General features: G+C 49.8%; 1 protein-coding gene across 4 annotated transcripts in view; it reads left to right on the top strand.

Annotated features, from left to right (window-relative positions):
* ABCC1 (ATP binding cassette subfamily C member 1 (ABCC1 blood group)) overlaps positions 1–24,844 on the top strand; it is a 130,393-nt gene extending 105,549 nt beyond the window's left edge. For 3 of the 4 annotated variants that reach the window (XM_060285800.1, XM_030884056.2, XM_060285799.1), the window contains 12 exons: positions 2,057–2,147; positions 4,180–4,312; positions 7,239–7,446; positions 9,474–9,784; positions 13,686–13,885; positions 15,260–15,386; positions 15,956–16,057; positions 18,311–18,457; positions 20,223–20,381; positions 21,120–21,286; positions 22,383–22,577; positions 23,153–24,844. In XM_060285800.1, coding sequence (XP_060141783.1) covers positions 2,057–2,147; positions 4,180–4,312; positions 7,239–7,446; positions 9,474–9,784; positions 13,686–13,885; positions 15,260–15,386; positions 15,956–16,057; positions 18,311–18,457; positions 20,223–20,381; positions 21,120–21,286; positions 22,383–22,577; positions 23,153–23,261 — 1,949 coding nt within the window. In that variant the 3' untranslated portion in view covers positions 23,262–24,844. The remainder of the gene's footprint in view (positions 1–2,056; positions 2,148–4,179; positions 4,313–7,238; positions 7,447–9,473; positions 9,785–13,685; positions 13,886–15,259; positions 15,387–15,955; positions 16,058–18,310; positions 18,458–20,222; positions 20,382–21,119; positions 21,287–22,382; positions 22,578–23,152) is intronic. The other variant, XR_009559211.1, reaches the window with a different exon arrangement.
* The last annotated feature ends 1,739 nt before the right edge of the window (positions 24,845–26,583 follow it).

Below are 26,583 nucleotides of genomic sequence, written 5' to 3'. Positions count from 1 at the left end.
GAGCAGTTGTACAGATCTTTGGTCCCTGGCTGAAAGTGCCGGGGGGAGGGGTTCTGATAGGCTGGCCTTGTGCAGGTTCCCCCTTGGCGGGGAGCCTGGGCATCCTGGCAGACAGGCCTGGGAGACTCGGGAGGAAGGGGACTAAGCCCCTGAAAATTATGGGGTGTTGCGGCACACACATTCTGTTCCCTCCTAGGACTCTCGGTCCCTCCCTTGCAGACGAGTATTTTCCAGCTGGCGTATCACCTGTGGGCTAACTGGGTGGAGAAGACGGGGAGGCAGCCATGGAGGCCAATGTGGGGGCCTCTACTGTGTGGGGAAAACAGGAGGGGGAGGGAAAGTTGAGGCTCCCAGAGGGCCCCTGGGCAGCCGTGCAGGACAGACGGCTCTCTGAAGCACCCGCCGCAGGACAGGTGTCTCTGGGAGAGTTTTAAAGCATCCCCATCCCTGCACAGAGCAAGACAGTCAGGGCCGGGCTTGGGCCCCAGTGCTGTGCATGTATATGAGCACTGTCTGCATGCGGCTGCATGGGAAGTCCCGCTTGTTATCAGTCTTCTTTTCTGTTTGTTTTAGGGGTTTTTTTCCAATTAAAAAAAAAAGGATGCTGATATTTAAAGAAACATTTAAAGCAGTGATTCTCGGTCCTGGCTGTGCCCCAGAATTACCTGTGGGACACGTTTAAAGATGCAGATATAACAGTAAGCGCCTCATCAGCATCTTACATTTCCCGAGCACCAGGCACACCCTCATTTCGCCCTCCCGCTAATGAGGGCGGGTGCTGTTGTTGCTCCCATTTTGCAGATGTGGAAGTTGAGGCTCAGAGGTTCATTCCTTCTGCAGTACCCACAGCTGGGAAGTGAGAGGATACTTCTCACACGTCCCAGCTACCTGACTGTGCTCTCAGCATGGAGGTTGGCCTCCCTGGCAGAGTCAGTGCAGGGACCTGGCTGGCCCAGGGCATCCTGGGTGATTCATTCACAGCCAAGATTGAGAATCACCAGCTCAGAGCTCCTCCCATCAACCCAGGAATGACCCCCAGCCCTGGTTCCCTTCCATCTTCTGTTTCTTCCTGTGGCTGATGCCTGAGAGAGCCTGCCTTTCTGGATTCTGCTTTAATTCATGTCACATCAGCATGTTCTCAGGGTCACTGCTGGCTGCGTATTTATCCCCTCATATAACGTCTGTGCTGCATCCCCTCCTCTTCCAGGGTCAGTCCTTTGGAGCCCTACTTTATGCTTCTCTCTCCTGCTTTCTCTGTCCTGGCATCAAAGAGTGAGGAAATCAGTGCAAAGTGGGTGGTAATAAACGTATCACTGAGTTGCTGGAAGATTAAAGGAGAGACTGTATTTCAACACAGCACAGTGGCTGACGATAAATGTTAGCCACCGTTCTTAAGGTGACGGTGATCATTGTTGATGCTGGGCAGATACTTCCTGGGATTGGGGCAGATATCCGGCTGGTATGGTGCCCCGTGGTGGCTGTATCAGTTGTTGAAGTGTTGAAATAGTTCCTTATTACTGGAAAAGCAGCCACTGCCCTATAGCAGTCCCAGGTACCCCTTACCCCGATCTTCAGGCCCTCCCCTTGATCCGGCAAACAGAGGGTTAACTCTTGGCTGGGGGCATCTGGGACTCTAGTGTCTGATGCCCTTGTCAAAACTGGTTGTCATTTATTTTGGGTTTCACCCCTGCTTGGGATGCTTGGGGACCAGAGGACTGTGCCCTTTCCCCCATGTAGTTCACTGTGTCCTGGCTCCATTATCCGAGCTTCACACAGCACAGATGCCATCACCAGAACTGGATTTTACTGGTCGCTGCTGGCACAGGGCACTTGCTCAGGCCCAGGGCCCTCGAGACGGTTGCAAAGCACCATCCCTGCCCCAAGGAAGCTGGTTCCAGTATCTCCTGCAGCCCAGCTGGGGAGCCTGTCCGTGGCTGCAGCAAAGCAGGTCTTTCTGAGCTTCTGGGAGGCCAGGTTATCTGCCATCTCCCTGCACGGTGACAGGTTTTGGTGTCCAGCTCTTAAAGCCATGATTCCCCCTCCCCGCTTCTGCCAGGCTTAGCAGGTGTTGGCAGGCCAGGGAAGGAGATGAAGCAGGTGGAGAACGGCATGCTGGTAACGGACGCTGTGGGGAAGCAACTGCAGAGGTAAGGCGGGGGGTGGGGATGGGGACACCCTGGGGATTCTCCCGGCACCACTTTCTGCCCCCTGCCTGGGGAGGGGGGAGAGGAGGGAGACGGGTGCCCGCGGCGAGGCTCACCTACCAAAAAAGGCCTTCAGCTTCTGCCTCCCTCCCAAATCCTTGCGGGGGGACTTCACTTTCCAGGGAACAGAGGCCCAAAGGGGAAGCCTGGTTCTGTTCCTGCGAGACGGCATGGCTCACACAGGCCTCACGATTTACCCATCCCTCTGTGCTTCTGACACTCAAGCTCCCTACATGGTGTCTGTGGCTCTCTGCTCAAGTCACGCAGAGGGGCCTGGAACGTTCAGGCTTTAAGAACCAGCAGCTGATTCAAAATAGAAGTAATATTGACGGCTGCGTTTTATGTCCTGTTAGGAGCCAGGCACAGTGTCAAGCCCTGTAAGGTCTGTGGACCTGGAGGTAGTTACTGTCATCTTCCCATTTTACGGGTGAGCAAACTGAGAGCTGTCCATAGGTCACGCAGCTGCAGAGAAGCTGAGCTTGAATTTGAACCCGAGTTCGGCTTCTGAGTCAATGCTCCTAAGTTCTACACTTCGGTGCTTTAAAGAAGGTTGCTTTTGGTTAGATCATTGGGTATTTGGAGGAGCGGCATTAACCTCCCTGTGCCTCAGTTTCCTCAGTTGTCAAATAGGGTCTTTGGTGCACTCACCTTGTAGGGTTGTAGGAAGGCTTGTGTGATACGCTGCCTGTGAAGCCATCAGCACTCAGTAAATGCCACTCAGTTATTTGGGTGAGCTGGGACCGCCTGGGGTTACTTCTTTTGGGGTGGGGGGATTTCACAGAAATGGGCTGGGAAGGAAATTGGCACAAGCATCTGTGCCCCCCAGAACCCTGCCCACGGTCCCCTCCTGGGCCTGGCTTTGTGTCATACACAAGAGGTGGACATACTTCCTTCCTTCTCTGCTGGTGCACCAGTACCGGTGATGTGTGTGTGTGTGTGTGTGTGTGTGTGTGTGTGTGTGTGTGTGTGTGTGTGTGTGTGTGTGTGTGTGTGTGTGTGTGTGTGTGTGTGTGTGTGTGTGTGTGTGTGTGTGTGTGTGTGTGTGTGTGTGTGTGTGTGTGTGTAAAGCACTTAGAACAGTGCCTTGCCCGGAGTCAGCCGGGGGGTGAGGGGACACTGCCCCGGTCTGTGCAGGTGGCCAGCATAATTAGTCTAAGAATTAGCTGAGATGAGGCAGGCTCCTGCAGGCTGTCCTGGGACGTAGGGGCAGGTGACTGCGAGAGAGAGCCACGGGTGGACTGAGCAGAAACACACAGAACACTGGGTATTCGTTTTCCATTGCTGCATAGCAAAGGATCACAAGCTTAGTGGTTTGTCATCTCAGTTTCTGTGGGTCGAGGCGTCCAGGCACAGCTTAGCTGGCTCCTCTGCTCAGGGTCTCTCACAAGCTGTAACCAAGGCATTGGCCAGGCTGGGGTCTCAGCTAAAGGCTGGGCTGGGGAAGGGTCGGCTTCCAAGCTCACGTAGCCGTTGGCAGGACTCAGTTCCTCAGTTCCTAACTGGCCACAGCCTGGAGCATCCCTCCGTTCCCAGCTCCGTGGGCTTCTCCGACCTCCACACACGCTTCATCAAGGCAGGCAAACCAAGAAGGCAATAGGGTTGATGACCAAGGTGGAAATCGTACCCCATCCCTCTGCTTGTGTGGGTCTGAGCCGTGTACGCACACGCACACACACCCATGTCATTCCCCAAGCATACACCTCCTCAGGGAAAGAGACTGCCCCAGGGAGGAAAGCGCTCTGAATGATGATCTGTCATGATCTGCATAGAGCTGGTGAGTACTGGTGGGCAGGAAATGCTTTCTGAATAAAGTCTGCATAAAGGAGCGGTTCTTCCATGGGGCCCTGGGGCCAGACCCTTCCCCTCTCGAGGTCACCTGTGTAAAATCACAAGGGGGAACTAGTTTGGTGCTTTGGGGCCCCACCTCTGCCCGGGGCCTCCATGCGGTTGACGCCTGTGTGCCTTGCTTCCCCAGACAGCTCAGCAGCTCCTCCTACAGCGGGGATGTCAGCCGGCACCACACCAGCACCGCGGAGCTGCAGAAGCCCAGGCCCGTGGAGGAGGACACCTGGAAGCTGATGGAGGCAGACAAGGCTCAGACTGGGCAGGTGAGGGCGACGGCCCGCGTCGCTGTGTGTCCCTGGGGGCTGGACCCTGTGCGGAGTGCTGGGGTCGTCTTAATTCATGTCTTCCTCACAAGGAGCCTCGAAAGGTACTGTTTTAAGGGCCGGAAACCATACCGGAGGGCCTAGGTGACTTGCCCCAGGTCACAGCTGGTGCGTGACAGAGCTGGGATTTGAACCCGGAACTCAGACTCCAGGGTTGGTATCTGTAGTCTCTGCCGTCCTGACCACCGCCTCCTTCGAGCAGCTGGGGCCCTTGTAAGCCGTAGGTGACCCGGATGCCTTAAATCAGGGCTTCCCACCTCACAGGGTTCAGTTGTGTGTGCCTTGGTTTCAGGTCATCACAGACTCAGCCCTATAGAATATTAATTATGTAGTCAGAAAAAATTGTTTTTCACTTTTTAATTTCTATTTTTGCCCTTATGATTACAGGCAGATCCTGTTTTATTGTGCTTTGCTTTATTGCACTTAACAAAGACTGCATTTTTTACAAATTGGAGGTTTACGGCAATCCTGCGTGGGACACTGGTGCCATTTTTCCAGCAGCATTTGCTCACTTTGTGTCTCTTTGCCACATTTGGTAGTTCTTGGAATATTTCAAACTTTTTCGTTAGTATTATAATTTGTTGTTATTATTACTATATAAAATATTATATTGGTTATTATTATATTAACATTATATTATGATATTTGTCATCTGTGATCTTGGATGTTACTACTACAACTCACTGAAGGCCCAGATGATGGTTAGCATTTTTTAGCAATCAAGTATTTTTTTAAATTAAGGTGTGTATGTTGTTTTTTTAGACATAATGGTATTGCACACTTAATAGACTACAGTATAGTGTAAACATAACTTTTATATGCACTAGGAAACTAGAAAATTCGTGTGACTCACTTTATTGCGATGTTTGCTTTATTGCAGTGGTCTGGAACCAAACCCATAATGTCTCTGAGGTGTGCCTGTATGTCAGTGAGAAAGTCTCGGCCGGGGCTTTGTCTTTAATACCTGTCTTAGTCCCTTTGGGCTGCTGTAACAGAAGACCATGGTAGAGGTGGCTTAGAAATGACGTACGTTGGGGACTTCCCTGGCAGTCCAGTGGTTAAGACTTCATGTTCCAATGCAGGGGATGTGGGTTCAATCTCTGGTCAGGGAGCTAAGATCCCACAAGCCTCGGGGCCAAAAAACCAAAACGTAAAACAGAAGCAATATTGTAACAAATTCAGTAAAGACTTTAAAAATGTTCCACATCCAAAAAGAAAAACAAATGACATACATTTGTCACTCATAATTCTGGATGCTGGCAAGTCAAAAATCATGGCACCAGCAGATGCAGTGTCTAATGAGATCTTCCTGTTCATAAATGGCCATCTTCTTGCTGTGCCCTCACATAACAGAAGGGATGAGGGAGCTCTCTGGGGCCCCTTTTATAAGGGCACTAATCCCATTTATGAGGACTCCACCCTCATGGCCTAATCGCCTCTCAAAGGCCCCACCTCCTAATACTGTCACATGGAGGGTGGGGGATTAGGATTTCAACTTACAAATTCGGGAGGAGACACGAACATTCCATCTATAGCACAGAGACTTGGAAAGTAAAAAGGAAGCACTCAGTTATACCTTGGACCTCTGTTTTTCCACCTGCTTCATTTTTGTTTGTTTTGTTTTTGTTTTTTAGTTGTTTTTTTTTTGTGTGTGTGTGTGTGTGTGTGGTACGCAGGCGTCTCACTGTTGTGGCCTCTCCCGTTGCGGAGCACAGGCTCTGAACGCACAGGCTCAGCGGCCATGGCTCACGGGCCCAGCCGCTCCGCGGCATGTGGGATCTTCCCAGACCTGGGCACGAACCTGTGTCCCCTGTATCGGCAGGCAGACTCTCAACCACTGCACCACCAGGGAAGCCCTCGCCTGCTTCCTTTTAACCAGATTGCACCTCAAACAGATGATGCTTATCTTATGACCCAAAATTCAGCATGAAAAGCCTGACGTGACAATGAGCACACACACAGGGAAAGATACCTGGAGTTTGTTGAAACCACACCAAGCGGGTTGGGTGTGAGGCTGGCCCAAAGCACATTGTCCCTGTCTGTGGTGTTCAGCCACCCTTTGAGTGGCTACACATAATTACGTAGCCCCCATGCTGGGCTCCATAGGGATATAGGAGTGAAAGAAGCCCCCAGCTGTCACCTGGTGGAGTTGGGGAACGGGCTGAGCAATGGGAGGCCAGTTGTGATTGGGAGGAATTGGTGTTGGGTGTTCAGAGGACTGGGGGTGGGGGGGATGTGACACTTGGTCGTGGGTGCTAGGCAACACGTCCCATCTTCCCATTTTCTTCAGACTCTTTGATGGCTTCCTGATGGTCCTGGAGTAAAAATCGGAATCCGGGACAGGATCTCTCAGGCCCTGTGTGGTCTGGCCGGTTCCTGTTCTTCAGCCTCATGTTGCTCCAGCCATCCTTTCCTCCTTTCAGGTTCCCTTCCACGTCAAGGCCTTTGCACATGCTGGTCCCTCTGCCTGGAGTGCCTTTTTTCCATTTTCACCTGGTTAATTCTTTGATGTCCCTTCCTTAGGGAGAACCTCCTCTGATACCTCCCCACCCTGGGTTAGGTCAGGATGCCCAGTTTTATACTCATATGAAATCATGTACCACTTCCAGCCCTTCTCTGGGATTATGCATTTATCTGGGCAATGATTTGTTGAAAGCCTGTCTTGCCACTTGACTGGAAGCTCCGTGAGGGCAGAAACCTTGACTTTGCTGCTGCTGACTTGTTTGCCGAGGAACTAAGGGGGAGGGGGTCGTAGGCATGAGCACAGGTTAGGGGGCTGGACCACAGAAGCTGTTGAAGTTCCTGACCTTGGGTGGGCATGGCTGGTGGGTGCATTCTGTAAGATGCCTTCTCTCCCTGGTCTCAGGTCAAGCTCTCCGTGTACTGGGACTACATGAAGGCGATAGGACTTTTCATCTCCTTTCTGAGCATCTTCCTTTTCCTGTGTAACCACGTTGCTTCTCTGGCCTCTAACTATTGGCTCAGTCTCTGGACTGATGACCCCATCGTCAATGGGACCCAGGAGCACACGAAAGTCCGGCTGAGCGTCTATGGAGCCCTGGGCATTTCTCAAGGTGGGCCTCCCTGCTGTTGGCACTTGGAGCCACTTCCATGTCTTGTTACAGGATTGGGTCCCCCAGCTTGTCAGGGTTTTGCAGACCCACAAACCAAACACACATGAATAGTAACTATCGCATAATAGACACTGAGGTATTTGTAGAATGAATGTTTCTCGAACGCTCTGTTTCGTGTGGCCCTAGGAGACAGAGGGGAGGGGAGCTCCAATGTGCCCATTTTACAGATGAGGAAAGTTGAGAAATAGAAGGCAACCAAGGGCCCTTGCCCCTCATTGTTCTGGCAGGGTAATGGTGTTTCTGTAAAGTCTTATTTGTGGACTTTTGCCTGCTGCCTAAAGGTGGGAATTAGTTTATACTAGTGGTTCATAATGCAGGCAGTGTTGTCCTCAGAGGACATTTAGCAATATCTAGCGATACTTAGAGTTGTCACAGCTTCAGAGTAGGGGTGGATACTACTGGCATCTAGAGGCCAAGAATGTTGCTAAACGTCCTGCAGTACACAGCACAGCCTCCACAGCAGAGGATGTTCCAGCCCCAGATGTTAATAGTGAGGAAGTTGAGAAATCCTGCATATACCCTTCCTGTGGTCCCATGAAGGTACCTAGACACAGCAGCGTTAATAGTCATAGCTAATGTTTACTGAGCACTTACTTGGTGCCTGGTTCTGTTTTAAACACTTTAAGGTGTTTTAATTTATTTTACTTTTGCAGCAATCACATGAGGTAGGAGCTAATGTTTCCCCCATTTTAGAGATGCAGAAACTGAGGCCCAGAGGGGTTAAGTAAGTTGCCCAAAGTCATGAAGCTAATCCATGGCACAGCTTGCATTGAGCAAGGCAGTGTGGCTCAGAGCCCATCCTCTTCACCACCACGCTACATGGTCCCTGAGCTATGTGTTTATGTGCTCATAAAAATGATGTATTTATGATAAATAGTGTATACATTCTGCATTTGGAGCACTTCTTGTGTACCAGGCACATTGCCAGGTGGGCCCTTTACGTTCAGCAGTGTTACAAGATGTGTCATTGTCCCCCATTTTACAGTTGAAGAAACTGAGGTGCAGAGAGGTTAAGTGACTTAAGGAAGGTCCCATGGCTGGTGAGTGGCAGCGAGAGGATTTGGCTCCAGAGTCTGTTGTCCTAGCCCCTGCCTCATGGCTTCCTTCTTTGATCAAGGAGACCAAGATCGAAGCTTCTCTATCCCTGTGAAATCACCTCTCTGAACAGAAAGGGTGCCCTACTGTGGCTTGTTTGGAGGGACCATAAATGTCTCATGATCTCCAAGAGATGGCTTTGAAAAAACCAGAAGAGCAGGCAATTTCCTAATCCCTAAAACTCCCTCAAAGGGCTAGGGTCTGTGGCCTTCAGATTATAATTATAATTAAGAGAAGAGAGAGCACAGAGAGGGTGTGATGTTGACCTGGACCCATAGCAGCAATGTCTGTTCCAGAGCTGTGCTGTCCAGTATGGTAGCCGCTGGCTATTTGAATTTCAGTTCATAAAAATAAAATAAAATTAAAATATCAGTTATAGAATTACACTAGCCATATGACAAATGCTTGATAGTCGCATGTCGCTAGTGGCTACCACATGGGACAGCATAGTTGCATACCATTTCCATTATCACAGAAAGTTCTGCTGTACAGCGCTGGTCTAGAGGATGAGGCGTACAGATAAGAGCATGACGCTGGAGCAGGCTGCTGCCGTGGGAACCCCAGCTCTGCTTCTGATTGGCTGGGTCTATTGAGGGCAAAGGAATTCACCTACCTGAGCTTCAATTTCCTTATCTCTGTGGCATGAGTACTAATAGAACTTATACAGGGTCCTCATAAGGATTAGATGCATGTAAAACTCACACAGTGAGGTTTGTACATACTAAGTGCTCGATTCATAATTGCCACCATTATTATTGTTATTAGAAGCTGGGAGTCCAGGCTGCTTGGTCCACATGGTCACGTGGCCACTCGTCCCTGCCCTCAGCCCGGTCCCTCTCCCATCCTGGAATTTAACGCGAGAGTGTTTGTAGGTATCACAGTGTTCGGCTACTCCATGGTGGTGTCCGTCGGGGGCATCTTCGCCTCGCGCCGCCTGCACCTGGACCTGCTGCATAACGTCCTCAGGTCGCCCATGAGCTTCTTCGAGCGGACCCCCAGCGGGAACCTGGTGAACCGCTTCTCCAAGGAGCTGGACACAGTGGACTCGATGATCCCGCAGGTCATCAAGATGTTCATGGGCTCCCTGTTCAATGTCATTGGCGCCTGTATCATCATCCTGCTGGCCACTCCCATGGTAGCCGTCATCATCCCGCCCCTGGGCCTCATCTACTTCTTTGTCCAGGTAAGAGGTGGGGTCTTAGGGTCCAGGACGAGCCCAGCTCTGTATCACTCTCCACGTGAGCACAGGGCTCCCTTTGTTTTGTGTTTCCTCAGTGTGGGGCTGTGGAGGACGTGCTGGAGGAGGGTTAGATTTATTTTTGTCAGTTTTGAATACCTAAGTTGATTGTTTTTAGCTTGCAATAACCAAATATCCTTTTTTCCTAGCAATAAGGGTTTTTTTAAGCTGTAAGTTATAAAAGAAAATAAGCTATAGCCATAAAGGCATCTTTATTATTAAAATTCCTTTAAGTATGAAATTCTTTAGGTCCTAAGTCCCCTGCAGATAATGAAGACATGAATAACAGCAACTTAAATATTTTTTTCCCTTGTAATAGAAATCTTGAGGTAGACTCTTCAGGGCTGGTGTGGCAGCTCCATGAGTTTGTTAATATCCCAGACTCCTTCACTGTGGGTTGTTTTTTTTCGGGGTGGGGAGGGGGTGTTGTTCTATCGTCTTTGCCTTCCGTTCTTAAGTTGGTCTCATGGTCCAAGTTGGCTACTGGAGCTCCAGCCATCACATTTCTATTTCAGAAAATAAGCTTGAGGAAGGGGAACAGGGCAAGGGAGCATTTGACAGCTGAGTCAACATCAGCTGTGGTGCTTCCAGTTGACAGATGAGCATGTTGAGGCCCAAGTGGGGGAGCTGGGAATGTGAACTCGTGCCCGATTCGAAAGCTCTTGCTGGTATCTGCAGTGCTGCGTTGTGCTTTCCTGCCTCTGAGAGGTTAGCTGCAGCACAGTTGCTAGTGGGGGACTGCTGTTTAGATGGGAGCGTAATGACTGCTGCACAAAGTAAGAGTAAGAAACCACGAGGTGCTCCATACCTCAAACTGCACTCTGTGTGGCCTGTTCGTGTGGGTCCTGGGAGGCCTTGGCCCAGTCAGCCAGCGCCCAAACCCTCCCACACTGTGGCCCAGTGACTGGTGAGTGTGAACAAAGGTGGAATCAGAGCAGGTCCCGGACCCTCGCTGTGTTCTCTTTAAATTGGTGCCAGCTTTTCTGGAAAGTCATCCAGCTGCATTTACCCAGATGCTATCCGAGTTCACACCCTGGCTGGACAATTTCCTGAAGGACCCAATTCAAGAGAACAAAATGGGCCAAATGCGGCATTTGAGGCGGCTCAGATATCTGCCAGTAGCAGGGCCTTGAGCACACCATGGAACAACTGGGTAATGGAATGTTATGTGCCTTTAATGGGAGAATTAGGAAGACACTGTTGCGACACTGACAATTTTATTTTTAAACAACAAAGGGAATGAAGTTAGCGAAGGACCATGTTGTCAGCACGCTATCATTATAACTAAGACCACGTGCATAATGTGTGTGGGCAGGACTGGAAAGAGAGGCACAAAAATGAAAACATTGCCTTTCTAAGGGCTGAGATTATGGGAGAATTTAGTTTTTTAATGGCTTTTAACTGAATATATGCTTGTCCTATAACCCAGCAGTCTCAATCCTCAGTGTATATGCAAAAGAAGAGAATCTATCAAGCAAAAACAAAAAAAAGCTAGAATGTTCTTAGCATCTTGATTCATAATAGCCCCAAATGTCCATCACAGGAGGATGGATACGTACATTGTGGTATATTTATACAATGACTCAGCAGTGAAAAGCAGTGAAATACACACAAGGAGGATGAATCTCAGAGATACCATGTTGATCGAAAGAAGCCAAACACAAAAGAGTACATTTGTGTGATTGTTTTTATGAAGTTGAAGAACAGGCAAGTACGATGTGGTAAAAGTCAGAGTAGTGGCTATAAGGGGTGTTGACTGTGAGAGGACACGAGAGAATTTTCTAGATTTTGATCAGGTAGTGGCTATGCAGGTGTAGATAAACATAAAATCCATAAAGCTGTAAAGATTTAGTGCACTTTCCAGTGGATGTAAGTTGCATCTCAAAAAGTGGCTTTTGGGCTTCCCTGGTGGCGCAGTGGTTGGGAGTCCGCCTGCCGATGCAGGGGACACGGGTTCGTGCCCCGGTCCGGGAGGATCCCACATGCCACGGAGCGGCTGGGCCCGTGAGCCATGGCCGCTGAGCCTGCGCGTCCGGAGCCTGTGCTCCGCAACGGGAGAGGCCACGGCAGTGAGAGGCCCGCGTACCGCCAAAAAAAAAAAAAAAAAGGCTTTTAAGGGTGTATGTGTGTAAGGGTATGTATTCTCTCTCACTTTCTTTCTCGGGAAAGATCTAAAAGTTTATTTACTGAAATCTGAATAGTGCTTATCTCTGGATTGTGGACTTATTTTAATGTTTAATCCTTCTGTCTATATCACTCCAAGATTTTAAAAAATGGATATACATTACCGTTTTAACTTAAAAGCAAGTCATTTTTAGAAAAAGGAATGTAAGAGGTAAGATGATGTGGAATTCTGTTTGGGCTTCCACATTGCTGGAATAAGGCATTTCTGCCTGTGGAACTGTTTGGCATCCATGAAAATTACCCGGCACACGTCTTAGTGTCTCGGATCTCAGCCCGCTTCCTGGCACAAGGCAGGTGTGTGTTGGGCAGTTATTTTCACTCAGGAGACCAGGCACTGTCTTGGGTCTCTGAAAGAGTAAGGTGAGTCCACGAGGTGGATTATGTCTCCTGGAACAGAGCTTAAAAGGAAAGCTAATAATTATTTTTTAAAAACCAGGCTATTCCTTAACAAAAATAAATCTCAGGTTAGCTTTTTAGAGGAAATAAAATTCTGAGGACATGACAAGTGGAATAAATTGAGCAGGTAAAATGTTTTAGAACTGTTTCCACCCAGGATGAAAGAAAGCCAGGGAGAGGAGGTGATTCCAGGAGAGGGTAATGGGGACAGATGCCAGGGGGCCTTGAGCCAGACAGGAGGTCTGGATTTCATTTTGCCACCAGAGGAAGAGATAGCATCTGACCGTGTGCAGGGATTGTCAGAACCACTGTTCTGAGATGGCCCTGGTTGGTGTGGTCCCTGGGTGAGTTTTCAGAGTTTCTGGAGCCCCAGAAGGCTGCCCAGCTTGCGGTTCAAATGACCACATGAGCTGCCATCCAGAAAGAAGTGGCTGACCTTGGAGGCCCTGTCAGAGCCACCTGTTCTGTTCAGTGCTCTCCGTGGAAGGTCTCTGCCCCCAAAATGGCCCAGGGCACCCGACGCAGGCCAGGAGGCAGGAGGCCATGTCCCTGAGCACCCTGTGTCTGCTTGCCCGCCTCCGCTGTTGATGAAGCAGTGTTACATCTGCAGCACGTCCAGGAGAATAGAGGTGTCTTCAGATGACCAGTCCAGCCTGTGTCACAGCTCCTCAGCATTTCCAGTGAGCGACTCCATCTTGTTACATCTCTAACGAGCTGAATGCCCGGCATTAGGGCAGGAGCAGAGCGGATGTGGTCACTGTCCATGGGGACGGGTGGAGGCAGGGTTTGCGCTGAGGTCTGGTTGTCATAAAGCCACACTGCAGGGTCCATAAACCCTAGAGGTCAGTGGTATCAGAGGGGCCATGCAGTGCTGAGGTTAGCACTTTGATGGGGTTCAGATCCTAGCTCTGCCGCTTCCTAACCACGTGACCTTAGGGAAGAGGTTGTCTTTAGTTTACTCATTGTGAAACTGGAATGAGCACCTCGTAGGTTTTTGGTGAGGATTGCATGAGCTGATATATGTGAAAGAACTTAAAACAATCCTAGGATGCTGGACTCCACGTAAACGTTAGTTATGATCATCATCACCACCACCGGCAGTATTGTGGGCGCTGTGCCTGCCGTTCGCCAGCTGAGTCGGGACACCCTCTGAGAGCAGCCCAGCTCCAACATTTCGCCCCTGGAAGGATCCAGACGTTCTCCAGCGCAGCCCTGGGAGGCTGGGATGAGGGACCCTCCCCCACTCCCCGTCTCTTCTCTCCCACAGAGGTTCTACGTGGCCTCCTCCCGGCAGCTGAAGCGCCTCGAGTCAGTCAGCCGCTCCCCGGTTTATTCCCACTTCAACGAGACCTTGCTGGGGGTCAGCGTCATCCGCGCCTTCGAGGAACAGGAGCGCTTCATCCGCCAGAGCGACCTGAAGGTGGACGAGAACCAGAAGGCCTATTACCCCAGCATCGTGGCCAACAGGTGGGCGTGGGGCCATGGGAGGGGGCAGGGGGAGCCCCTTGGTTCCTGGATGGGGGTGTGGAGACATAGACTCGGTGCGAGGAGAGGACTTTATAACCATTGAAAGCAGAAAGGAGCACGGTCAGCACGCAGCTCCAGGGGCATTGGAGTGCAGGGACAAAGAGTTCTTCTGGGGTCAGAAGATACTGCAGGATCCATCATTTAGCTGTTGTCCTGGTGCTACAGGATCATCAGTGACGGCAGCCTCAGCTATTGAGTGTTTTTGCGCCATGCTTCTCATCACACCACCCCTGTGTGATGAGTATTGGAAGCAGTTTACTTCTATTAGGTTGAACCATGTGAAATTGCCATTTGGGGGATCAAGAATGATTAAATACCATCAATCAAAAAAAGGGGGTAGAAGTTTGCTAATTATTGACGAATCTGGAAAAGTATCCTCCTCACTTGCTTACCTCCTGATGTATTTTTTGAGATGTGGGATGGAAAACTCTGGGGAGGGGTAATAGCACCCTGGAAGTGACCCACTGTGCACAATGTAATCCCATCGTGTAAGACTGGGCAGGGAGATTGTGAATTACTGGAGAGAACCTTGCCTTCCCTTGAAGAATTTTTAGGGAGTTTGTCAAAATCTGGGTGTGTGTGTAGCTCACACCCTGAGGACCAGTCACATGGATCTTAACGCTGTAGTGGAAAAAATGTTGATACTACTGTCTTTTCTAGAATGCTTTACATTTTAAAACATTAAAATAATGTTCCTATGTGATATCTTATAAAAGTTAGCTTTAAACCAGTAAACCTGTTTATATTTTAAAGGTAAGTCAATACATTTTAATGTTTTTGAAATGAGGGTGATCTGGGTCTGGGAACCCTTTGGCTGTGTTGAAAATGGTGGTTTATTTCTCACTCCCACCTCCTCATCTCCTGCCAAGAAGAAAATTATTTTAAATCAGGGGGTGCCTCTTATAGTTGATGATTTCTTAGTATTTAGGAATTTTCTGGGACATATTTTTAAAAGCACACATGGGTATATTTTAAGGGTTTCAGTGAGAGAAAGTTGGTTCTTAAAAAGGCAAGCTTCAGTTTCCTGGAAAGGTCACTTCTGGAGAACTCTATTTTAGTTCCTGGGCTTGCCAGATTAGTGAGGAATTCCTGAAATTGTGTCCCTTCGGCCCTCCTTCCCCATGTCCCATGAGCAGGGCAAATGAGGCCTCTCTCAGGAACTATTGGGGAATTATTTCAGTTAGCAAAGTGGCCACCACCACCACCCCGCCCCCCAGCTATAAATCAAGTCCCTGAAAAGCTGACTCCGGGCGTGTGTGTGTGTGTCCATGTGTCCATGTGTCCGTCCATCCCTCTGCCTGTGTCTCCACGTAGGTGGCTGGCTGTGCGGCTGGAGTGTGTAGGCAACTGCATTGTCCTGTTTGCCGCCCTGTTTGCAGTGATCTCCCGGCACAGTCTCAGTGCTGGCTTGGTGGGCCTCTCGGTGTCTTACTCACTGCAGGTAAGGGGGTTGCTCTCAGGTGGATTTTCCAGTTCTCTTAATGGGGAGCCAATTGTCAGGTTTTTGGGCCTTTGCTTTGGATCTCTGTGGGAGTGGGGGAGAGGAAAGGGGACCAAGTAGGGTTTGACGAGCAGGTCTAGAGCCCAGTGACCGACTGGTGCAGGAGAGAAATTAGATGTGCAGCCCTGATTCCCCCATCAGCCAAGGAGAGTCCTTGATGGCATGAGAGGATGCCCCCAGCTACAAGAGAAATGTACTTAATCCTATAAATTTCCCTTGAAGCACTGCTTTAGCTGCATCTCCCAAATTTTGATACATTGTGTTTTCTTCTTATCATCTAGTTCAAAATATCTCTTCATTTCCTTTCTGATTACTTGTGTGGCCCCTGGGTTATTTTGACATGTGGTGCTTGCTTAAGAGACACGATGTAGGAAGTCTGGCCACAGTATTTGGGGTTGCTCTTTTGTGTACCTTGGTTATCTGAAACATTTCATAATGAATAATGACTTCATGGAAATAAAGCAACTCTCGCTCACTCTAGAAGCTCCATGTGACTCTTCCACTCACAGGTCACCACATACTTGAACTGGCTTGTTCGGATGTCGTCTGAGATGGAGACCAACATTGTGGCCGTGGAGAGACTCAAGGAGTATTCAGAGACTGAGAAGGAGGTAAAGCAAGCCCCCGGCCTGACGTCTTGGCCATGATCTTCAGTGTGGCTTTACCCAAAAGAATCCTTTGAGCCCTACCACGTGGGCCTTCAATAGGCAACCTCTATCTGACAAAAATAATCTTCTGTTATCTGTTATGTTTTTTGCGGGGAGGACTTACATTATGGAAAGTGAATCATACTAATTTTCTCTTTAAATAAGTTTAAACATTAAATACAAATGAGTCGTTTAAAAATATTAAAAGTCAGGAACAAGAGAATCAGTACATGGATATTGCAAAAATCATGTTATTGGTAAGGAATTGACCAAAGTTTGGGAAACCCTGCATTTATTTAACCCAAGTCCTCATTTTATAGGTGGAATAAAAAGGCATGTAGGGAGGGACGATGGCTGGTCTGAGGTCACGCATGGTCCGTGGGACAGTTGGGAGTAGGACCCAAGTCTCCAGGCTTTGGTGCCATGTTTCCCCTAATAACTGCCTTATTCTGCCCACACACCACCTCCGAATAGCAGTAGTAGTGTTAATAATGGTAATAGCAGTGATGCTTGGAGATACCACCATCCCCACTACTACCAATAATAATAGTAATAGGGACACACATATTGTGCTCTTGTGGGGTGTCAGGGCCTGTACTAAACATTTTACATAGAATAATTCATTTATTCTTTACACAGCCTTACAACTCACATTCTACTATTATCCCCATTTTGCAGGTGAGGAAATGGACAGAGAGAGGTTAAGTTGCTTGCCTAAGATCACATGGCCGGTAAATGGCAGACCCAGGATTTGGGTGTGTGCCTTTATGCCGCACTTTATTCCAAGAAAGTGCCCCTTGGGAATGAGACCAAAGTGACCCTGGTTAGACTTTGTCTTGAGGATTTACAGAGGTGAACTACGCCAGGTCCTTTAATGCTCTGACTCGGTGAACCAGGGCCCACTTCCTCAGAGAGCATCTGTCAGAATGGTGTGAGCGCCCCCTGTGGAAATAAGAGCACATTACACCAGGAGTTTCCCACCCTACACTGAATTTATCTATTTATTTATTTTTAATTTATTTTTATAAAAGCTTTCGAGATGTAATTCTTATGCCACTCAGTTCACCCGTTTAAAGTGTGAAATTCAACTTAATTTACTTTTAAAATATTTTACTACTTCTAATTATTTATTTTTATACTTTTAGAATAAGAGCATATTTGAAAAAGAGAAAGATCACCAGTCCTACCACTATTAAAATATATGTATTTACTTATGTGTTTATTTATATTATGTATGATATTTATTTATAGATAGAAAGCTCCACCCACTTCTCTCCAGTCCCCTTTGTGTTCTTATAGCATGTCCCCTTATTTATATAAAGGGTGTAAAAAAATTAACATAAGAAGTTTATGGGCGAGAAAGGATGGACTTTCTCTTTTATTGCCCTCACCATTCCTCTCCTTCCCTGAAGATAGCCCTGAGCCTGGCCCAGAGCACATCCAGAGGTAGACCTCAGGAAATGCTAAAATGAACTAAGCAGCTTTTCAGAAACAGGGGCTGTGTGACCCCAGGCAAGTTGCTTTCTCTCTCTGTGTTTCAGTTTCCTCATGTGTAAACTGGGGATAGGAAAGAACCCACTCGTGGGATTGTACTGAGGATTAAACGAGGTAATGTGATAGAGTGACCTTCAAGTGTTAGTTGCTGCTTTTACCAGACCTTAGAAGCCATTGGAGTATCTCACCTTTACCCTTGTGTCTGTCGAGAGAAGACCACTCATTCATTGATTCAGTCCATGAGTGTTTATTGAACACCTACTATGTGCTCTGGGCCCTGGGATATAGCAGTGAACGGATAAAAGAACCTGTCCTCATAGAGGGGATTTCCAGTGGGCGTGGGTGACAGAACAAGCAAATATGTACTTAAAATGCTAGGAGGTAGGTAAGTGCTCTGAAGGAAAATGGAGGGGGGGAGGGGAGAGATGGGCCCAGGGCTAGGAGGGTGGTCTCATTGGCCTGAGATCTGCAGCAGGTGAGCAGGTCCAGAGGGTAGTTTGGGGAAGAGCACTCCGGGCAAAAGAAGCCGCAAGTGCAAAGGCCCTGAAGCAACAGGTGTGGGTGTTCATGGAACAGTCCAGAATTCAGTGTGGGGAGCGTAGTGAGTGAGAGAGAGAGCCATGTGGTCAGAGGGGTCAGGGAGGCCACTCACACAGAGCCTTAGAGCACATGAGGTGGACTTCAGACTCCTGAACCCCACCCCACCACCCACTGTGATTGCAGGCTCCCTGGCGAATCCAGGAGATGGCACCCCCCAGCAACTGGCCCCAGGTGGGCCGAGTGGAGTTCCGAGACTACGGCCTGCGTTACCGAGAGGACCTGGACCTGGTTCTCAAGCACATCAACGTCACCATCGATGGAGGGGAGAAGGTGGGCGCACTTTGACCCCCACCAGTTCACGGTCGGGCGTAGGTTGCCACCAGGCAGATGAAATGAGCTTCCTCATTTTCCCAGTCTGTCCCTGTCCCAAACCACAGGGTGGAGTGGCCTTTCGGGGAGGGGCTTATGGAAGTAAAAGCTGCTCAGAGTGTCCCAGCAGGGTTGCAGACTGGTAGCCCGAGGGCCAAAGGAAGCCCACAGATACGTTTTGAAAGAAATCTAAATTGCAAATGTTGAAAAATCTGGAATGTTTTATATAAAAATCCATTTCCTGCTTTTCTTGAAAGATCAGAACACGTGGCAACACTGGGCCCATCCTCCTTGCCTGACTCTTTCTAGACAAGACACGAGCCTCCCAGTTCACCGACTGGTCCCTTCCTGCTCCATTCATGTGCCCACTCAGCCCCTTAGGCATTTGAGTTGGCAGTCTCTAGAACAGAAAGACGTCATCGTCACTACTAGGGATGGCTCAAGGGACATGTGAAATGGACAGAATTTTGGAACGTATTGCTGTTCCTGGAAGACATCCTTGCTCTGAGACCCAGGGTCCTCCTGGCCGTTTGCCAGAAGACAGTGTTTCATCTCTGAACATACGAATTTGTTAAACTTCCTACCCCAAGGCTCAGAATGTACCGTTCCCATGAGAGAATTTCTCCAACTTATAACAAGGGGAGGAACAGAGTGGGCGGTGTTCTCACTGACGCTTTATGGCTTATGTTACATCATGAGACTCTGCTCTGTGAGTTGCTGTCAGAGGGTGGAGGAGCTGGCCTCTTTGGAGCCCAGATGAGAAGGGAGAGTTCTAACTGGAACATCAATCATTGGCCATTAAATGGGGAGCCCAGTTCCCTCAAGAGAGGATAAGTAGAGGCCAGGTTGTATCCCTAACCTCTTTCTGCTTCCTCAGCTGGGATGCAGGGGGATCTGCTTGAACCTTGGAGATATTTCAACAGCTCAGATATTTCACCAGAACAATCTGATTGTTACTTAATATTATCTTGAGTTGAAAATAACTAATTTATAAAAAACAGCTGATTAGCTATTTGTAATGAGGTGGATGGACCTAGAGTCTGTCATACAGAGTGAAGTAAGTCAGAAAGAGAAAGACAAATACCATATGCTAACACATATGTATGGAATTTAAGAAAAAAATGTTATGAAGAACCTAGGGGTAAGACAGGAATAAAGACACAGACCTACTAGAGAATGGACTTGAGGATATGGGGAGGGGGAAGGGTAAGCTGTGACAAAGTGAGAGAGTGGCATGGACATACATACACTACCAAACGTAAAATAGATAGCTCGTGGGAAGCAGCCGCATAGCACAGGGAGATCAACTTGGTGCTTTGTGACCACCTAGAGGGGTGGGATAGGGAGGGTGGGAGGGAGGGAGATGCAAGAGGGAAGAGGTATGGGAACATATGTATATGTATAACTGATTCACTTTGTTATAAAGCAGAAACTAACACACTACTGTAAAGCAATTATACTCCAATAAAGATGTTAAAAAAAACCTAATTTTAATTTCTAAAAAGAGCTGGCAAAGAGAAGGGAGTCCTTCTTGACCTTTGGCCAAAACAGCCCCTAAAGGAATGTCTCTGGGAAGCTGCTGAGGGTGGGGGCTACGGTGAGAGGTGGGTTGACCAGATGACTGAATTGCTCTGGGGCTGGTACTTAAAATGAGGGCACCATGGGGCAGGAGGTAACCCCAGATAACAGCATTCCCACCTCACCCTGGGCCCTTCCTGTCCCACAGGTTGGCATCGTGGGGCGGACAGGAGCTGGGAAGTCATCCCTGACCCTGGGCTTGTTTCGTATCAACGAGTCTGCCGAGGGAGAGATCATCATTGACGATGTCAACATTGCCAAGATTGGCCTGCACGACCTCCGCTTCAAGATCACCATCATCCCCCAGGTGGGGCCGATGGGCTGGGCTGGGTCACACTGAAAGCGACATGTGTGTATTTTCAGGACAAACCTACCTTTATTCCTACTTTCATGATTTTTTTTTTTTTTTTTTTTACTGAAATTATGCTGTGTTTCTTCACGGAATCTCCTCTTAGCACATAAATAACAGTGAGCCTTAAGCAGGTTTCATTCATTCCTTCACTCCTGCCACCCAGTAGGCAGCTTCCTGAGCATCTCACAGGATACAGTTAAGATACCGGCTTCTCTGCCAGCTGTCGGTCAGCACAGGGATCTCTGACCCTCCCAAGAGCTAGGCGAGAATGATGAATTTTCTAGACTGATGCCAGTAGGTGGTGATTCCTTAATACGTTGCCTTTTAGTGTTGTTTTGCCTTATATTTCTCCTAAGGTTCTTATTTGGAGGTGGGATGGGGAGGAATCCAGGTACCTTGCAATTAGGAATTGCCCATGCTGCATCTCCCTTCCCGAAAGTTCCCAACACATTTGCATATTGAATGCTCTGGGAAATCTTGCAAGAAAGAAATCTATTTTATTTCACTTAATCCAGAGTTTTCCAGGCTTTTTCCCCCCATTATTGACATCTTCGGAAGTGGTGATTCCAAGGGACTGTGAAACCCCATTTTGAACAATTCTGGCAAGAACTTTCTACATTGCACCTCTTTGCCCCACCCGTGTCCACCGTGACGTGAGCCTCACACGTCATCTGCCATCTTCCCTTCGAACAGGACCCCGTTTTGTTTTCGGGTTCCCTCCGCATGAACCTGGACCCATTCAGCCAGTATTCAGATGAAGAGGTCTGGACGTCTCTGGAGCTGGCCCACCTGAAGGGCTTCGTGTCGGCCCTTCCCCATAAGCTGAACCACGAGTGCGCAGAAGGCGGGGAGAACCTCAGGTAGGCGGGGGTGAGGCCCCAACCGGGTCTCCTCGGCTTCAGCTCTCCCTCCGTCAGGGCGTTTGTAGGTTTTGTCCATTTCCATCTGGTTCAGACCTGGGTTTGAGTCCCAGCTCTGCCACGTGAGCTGTTTGTCTCTTAACCTCTTGGGGCCTCAGTTTCAGTATCTAAAATGGGTTTCAATCTAGGCTCATTTTACCATGAGGTGTAACCAGGATGGCCAAAACACTTCCTTGCTTACACCAGGTCCATTCAATGGAGAGTGGCTATCAGTCGTTAAACTTTGGAAAGGTTCTCTTCCAGTCAGTAAATAGCACTGCTCTGAGCCCTCCCTGTCCCCACCCACTGCCCCAGCTGCCGTGGTCCGTCTCCCAGGCTCCCCAGGATCCACCCATGATCCAGCAACTGAAGTGTTAATGCCTGGCGCAGCAGGGATCCTGTGCCTCGTTCACTTATCCATCACCATGACAACCAAGCACCAAACCTCAGGTGTGTTCAACAAGAGCTGTGACCGCTCACACACTGGGGCGGTCAGCCAGGCAGCTCTGCTAGTCTTGGCTCACGCACATGGGTGGTGGCCGCTGGCTGTAGGCAGATCTATTCGGCCTCCACTGGGGGCAGTTAGATTCTGCCCTGTGTGTCCCTCATCCTCCAGCAGACCAGCCCAGGCATATTGTCATGGTGATGGCAGAGGTGCAAGAGTGAGCAAAGTCTGGTGTGCATTCCTATTTCAAGCCTCTACCGGCCTTATGTTTGCCAGCATCCCATTGGCCAAAGCCAGGCACGTGACTGAGTCCAAAGTCCGCAGTGAGGGGCCCCACAGAAGGCATGGATATGGGATCATTTTTGCTACCTGTTATTTTGGATATCACCTCTGAGCCCTGTGTTGAGAATGATTCTGAGCCTGCTTCTAGCTCAACGGGAAGACCATTCTGATTGATTAGTGATGTCTGCCATGGGCACAGATGTGGGGAGTGGAAGTGCTCTCCTGGTCTAAGCAGCACCCAGTGTCTCTTCTCCCTTCTCTCAATTCAGGCCTAGGCTCAGGGTCAGGGTGGTTTTGACACTGTTTCCTGGTCCTTCTCTCCCGGTCAAGCGTCGGGCAGCGCCAGCTTGTCTGCCTGGCCCGGGCCCTGCTGAGGAAGACGAAGATCCTTGTGTTGGATGAGGCCACGGCGGCTGTGGACCTGGAAACGGATGACCTCATTCAGTCCACCATCCGGACGCAGTTTGACGACTGTACCGTCCTCACCATTGCTCACCGGCTCAACACCATCATGGACTACACGAGGTGATGCCCTGGCACAGAAGGCCTCTGGACCTTGCGGTCCACCCCAGTCACCCGTTCATTCATTCATTCATTCATTCAACACTGTCGTTATGCCTAGTGACAGCCTGAGCTGGTGGAACGTCTCTTTGTCCTGGTTAGTACCAGGCATTTTTTGACATCACCCAATCATTTATTCAGTCAACACATGTGTGGAGTGCCTGCCACATTCCTGGCTCCATTCCAGGCACTGGGGACTGAGCAGGGATCTGTCAGACAGGGAGCCTGCCTAAGAGACCTTACAGATTAGTTGGGGGCTGGGTGCAGAGACAGACAATAAACACAGCAACAAATAAAAGGGAATTGTGCTGGGAAGGAAATATAAAAGGTGATAGAGAGTACTGGAGGTAGCATCACAGGACATTGACATTGACTAGAACTGGGGTTGAGGATGGGCAGCCGGGTGGAAGGCTACTGTAACAGTCCTGGCATAGGGTGTTAGGGGCCTGACCCAAAGCAGGGACTTGCCCAGGTGGGCTCTTGGGGCACGAGGTGCCAACCCCTTCCCCACCCCTCATGTCTGCGTCCCCTCCTTGCAGGGTGATTGTCCTGGACAAAGGGGAGATCCGCGAGTGTGGTCCTCCCTCCGGCCTCCTGCAACAGAGAGGTCTCTTCTACAGCATGGCCAAAGACGCTGGCTTGGTGTGAGCCCAGAGCTGGTGCAGCTGCTCAGAACTGCAGGGCCGACATGCCAGCAGCCAGGGATCAGTCGGCATCCTTGGGAACCCAAGCCTCGCGTAGACTGAAACCAAAAAAAAAAAAAAAGAACAACCCAAAACCAAAACACACAGAAAGCAGCCACCCTCTGGCCCCCTGCCTGGAATTGGCTGTGAAGAAACAGGAGAGACACAGGGATGCAGTGCCCCCAAAACACGCACATCCTTGCCTCTGTTACCCCCACAGACGCACACATGTTCTCACGCCCCTGGGAGGGCACATGTGCTCTCCGTGCTCTGTGGGGAGGTTTGGGCCGCCAGACTTCCAGAGAAATCGGTTGCATAAAACATGCTAGTGACCAAATCCAGCCAACTGCCTCAGATCTCTCCAGCCGAAGTCTGCAGGTTCCAAGCTTTCGAGAAGCTCCCTGGTCCCCGGCACCTCTCTGTCCTTGCCTGGCTCTACCCGGATGCTTGTTTCCCCAAGGCTGCAGTTTGGAGGTGAGGGGCCTGGTGAAGGTCATTTTCACTCTCAGGCAGTGTCCTGAGGGGCATGGACGCGCTTCTCACCAGCCATCTGGTCTTCTGGGTGCTCAGACGTGGGAACCAGTGTCACAGCGCTGCCTCCACCGGGACTTGCTTCATGGACCAGAGGCCGCATGTCTCCCAGTGCTTCTCGTTGACGGGACTGAGCTGGCCTCCGGGTGACCTGGCCCTGGAGCTCCAGGCCGGGAGAGCTCTCTCAACGCCGACTTCCCCGCTTGACTGCTCACCTCGTCACCCGCTCCCGTCTTTGCCTTGCCTTCCTTCCTCCCTCTTTCTACCTGTAGCTAGAATGGGTTTACGCCTTCAGGTGCCCGAAAGAGAAGACCTGGTCATGGTTATTCAGCATTCAAAGCCAAGAGCGCTGGTGCCTCCAGGTGTGAGCAGTTGGTACTGAAAAGAGCCCCGTTGAGTCTCCTCCTTGTTCTTAGAGTTCAGTTTCTCACCCGGGGCCTCTGGTTGGCTGTCAGGGGCGGCGGGGTGGAGAACTTGACTTACGGTTACTGAGTCTCTTCTGGGACAAGAAAAGAACCCATTCATGAGTGTCAGTGATTTTCTTTTTCTTTTTTTTTTTTTTAAGTACTGCTCTAGGGAGAAAAACAGTCTCAAGACTTTAATTTCTTGGGAGGAAGTACTGGGCTGAGGAGCAGCATCCCAGGGAAAGGCCAGGTTGGCTCAGCATCTGGTGGTTGGTCCCTGTGTTCCTGGAAGGAAACGGGCAAGTGGGGTCCTTTCTTCAAAGCCCTGTAGGTCCCTTGATTGGAGACCAAAGTGAGACCCAAAAAGCAAAGAGAGGCCACGGCTGCCCCAGGATCCATGCTCGCTGTGTGAATTACGTTGCTGACTTCAAGCCAGAGAAGCATCTTTCTTCTTTTGGGTGGAAATACATATTTATTTTTTGTAAGTTAAACCATTATTTCACATTAGATAAACCAAGTGTTTCTTGGGGATCTTTTTGTAATGACTTACACTGGAAACGTGAACATTTGCAAATAATTTGCAGTTAAAAAAAATATTTTATTTCTTTCTAAACGACTGTTCCATTTTCTTTCTAGCGAAGGTTCCTGCCGTCTCTCCAGGAGTCGGGATGGGGCACCCTCTCATCTGCTGCTGTTCTTTCTCCTTGGCGAGCATGTTGTTTCTAGCGGGAGCTCTTGGAATTGGGAACCTAGAGATTAAGAATCAGGTGGGGTTTGGTGGGGAATCGGCGTAGCACAGTGGACAGGGTCCTGCCCTTGTCATCTGCAGGCTGTGTGACCCTAGGCAGGTCACTTAGTCTTCGTGCCTCAGTTGCTTTGTCTGTAAAATGGGGCTGATCCCTGCCTCCTGGGCTTGTTGTGAAGATGAGCACTGATGTGTGTGTTACGTGCATGGCCCAGGTTGGGTTCTAAGACACAGGCGAGGCAAACATCACACATGGCAAGAATTAGCCTTGGAAATCCCTTTGTGGTGTTAGGCCAGGCTAGGCTATGCTGCAGTAACAAATTGGCCATAAACTCTTGGGACATGAATACAAGGGTGTATTTCTCATATATTTCTTGATGAGAATCAGGCGCCTCTCCTTTGGTACGATGACTGACAGATCCAGACTGTTCTGGTTTTATGACATCACCTCTCGGGGGCTGGCTTCTGGGTCACCACAGCTGGGGAAGGGAAGTTGTGGACGACTCACACCCACTGTTACGTATCTCAAACCAGAAGTGACACAAGTCAGTTCCACTCACAGCCTGTTGGCCAGAATTAGTCACATGGCCCCACCAGGCCACAAAGGAGGCAGGAAATGCAGGGACACATAAGGAAGGAAGCCCCTTCCTGTGGTAACTGATGTCATTTCTCAGTTTTGGATAGTGGGGGAGGAAGACCAGGGTGTTGGGATCTGAGTTCGTATTGGTGAGTCTGGACAGTGAGGAATGCCAGGATTTGGGGAGCACACACCCCAGGACCATGCTCCAAGGACACATGCAGGTGGAGCGGCCAGCGCTGGCTGCGTGTCCCCTACCCGCCCCCCGCCTCCAGGCTGCCTTGTCTGAGGAGCTGGGAGGTGAAGGTGCTCAATGAAAAGCAGCCGCGAGGTTGTCACCCTTAGAATGAGAAGCACTTGGATGTGCCTTGTGGGGAGTCGACTTTAGATGTGGGTGTGTTTCTGTCTCAGGGCCTGGCCCTGAGTATTAAAATCCTGGGTCAGATGCTAAATGAGTGTGCGATCGGCGTGTGCCTTCCACGTCAGGAAGAGGGGCGGGTGCAGCATTAACCCTGAAGAGAGTGAGCCAGGGTGTGGAGGGGGGTGGGAGGGGGCCTGCACACCTGCTCTTCCAGGTGAGTGCCCCAGCGCCGTGGAAGAAGGGGAGAAGCAAGCTTTGTTGTGCACCTGCTGCGTGCCAGGCCCGGGGCTCAGTGCTTTGCACAGCTCTCCTCGTGGGAAAGGAGCCCCGGGCCAGAGAGCATCCCCAGCAACGCTTGCCTGCTCACCTCGCTGCTCTTCTTCCAACCTCAGGGTCCTCTCTCTCTTCCCAGACGTCTGCGTCACCTGCTCCTTTCCCTATTTGACAGGGGCAGCTCTGTGCAAGCAAGGCTGTAATCTCTTTATTTCTTGCTGAAGGCTCATCTCTAGAGCAGGGCATGTGGCACGTGCTTAGTGACTGCATTCTCCAACCCGGGACTGTGCTGTCCCTGTGCCGGGCCGGAACCCAGAGTGAAGTCACTCGGGCCCTAGAACTTGCCCTTCCGGAGTTGCAGCTTCCTTGCTGGTACAACTGGGATCTTTGTAGCCA

The sequence above is a fragment of the Globicephala melas genome, chromosome 15 (genome assembly GCF_963455315.2).
Source record: "Globicephala melas chromosome 15, mGloMel1.2, whole genome shotgun sequence".
In the NCBI taxonomy this organism is placed as follows: domain Eukaryota; kingdom Metazoa; phylum Chordata; class Mammalia; order Artiodactyla; family Delphinidae; genus Globicephala; species Globicephala melas.
This window is presented reverse-complemented; position numbering and strand designations above follow the sequence as displayed.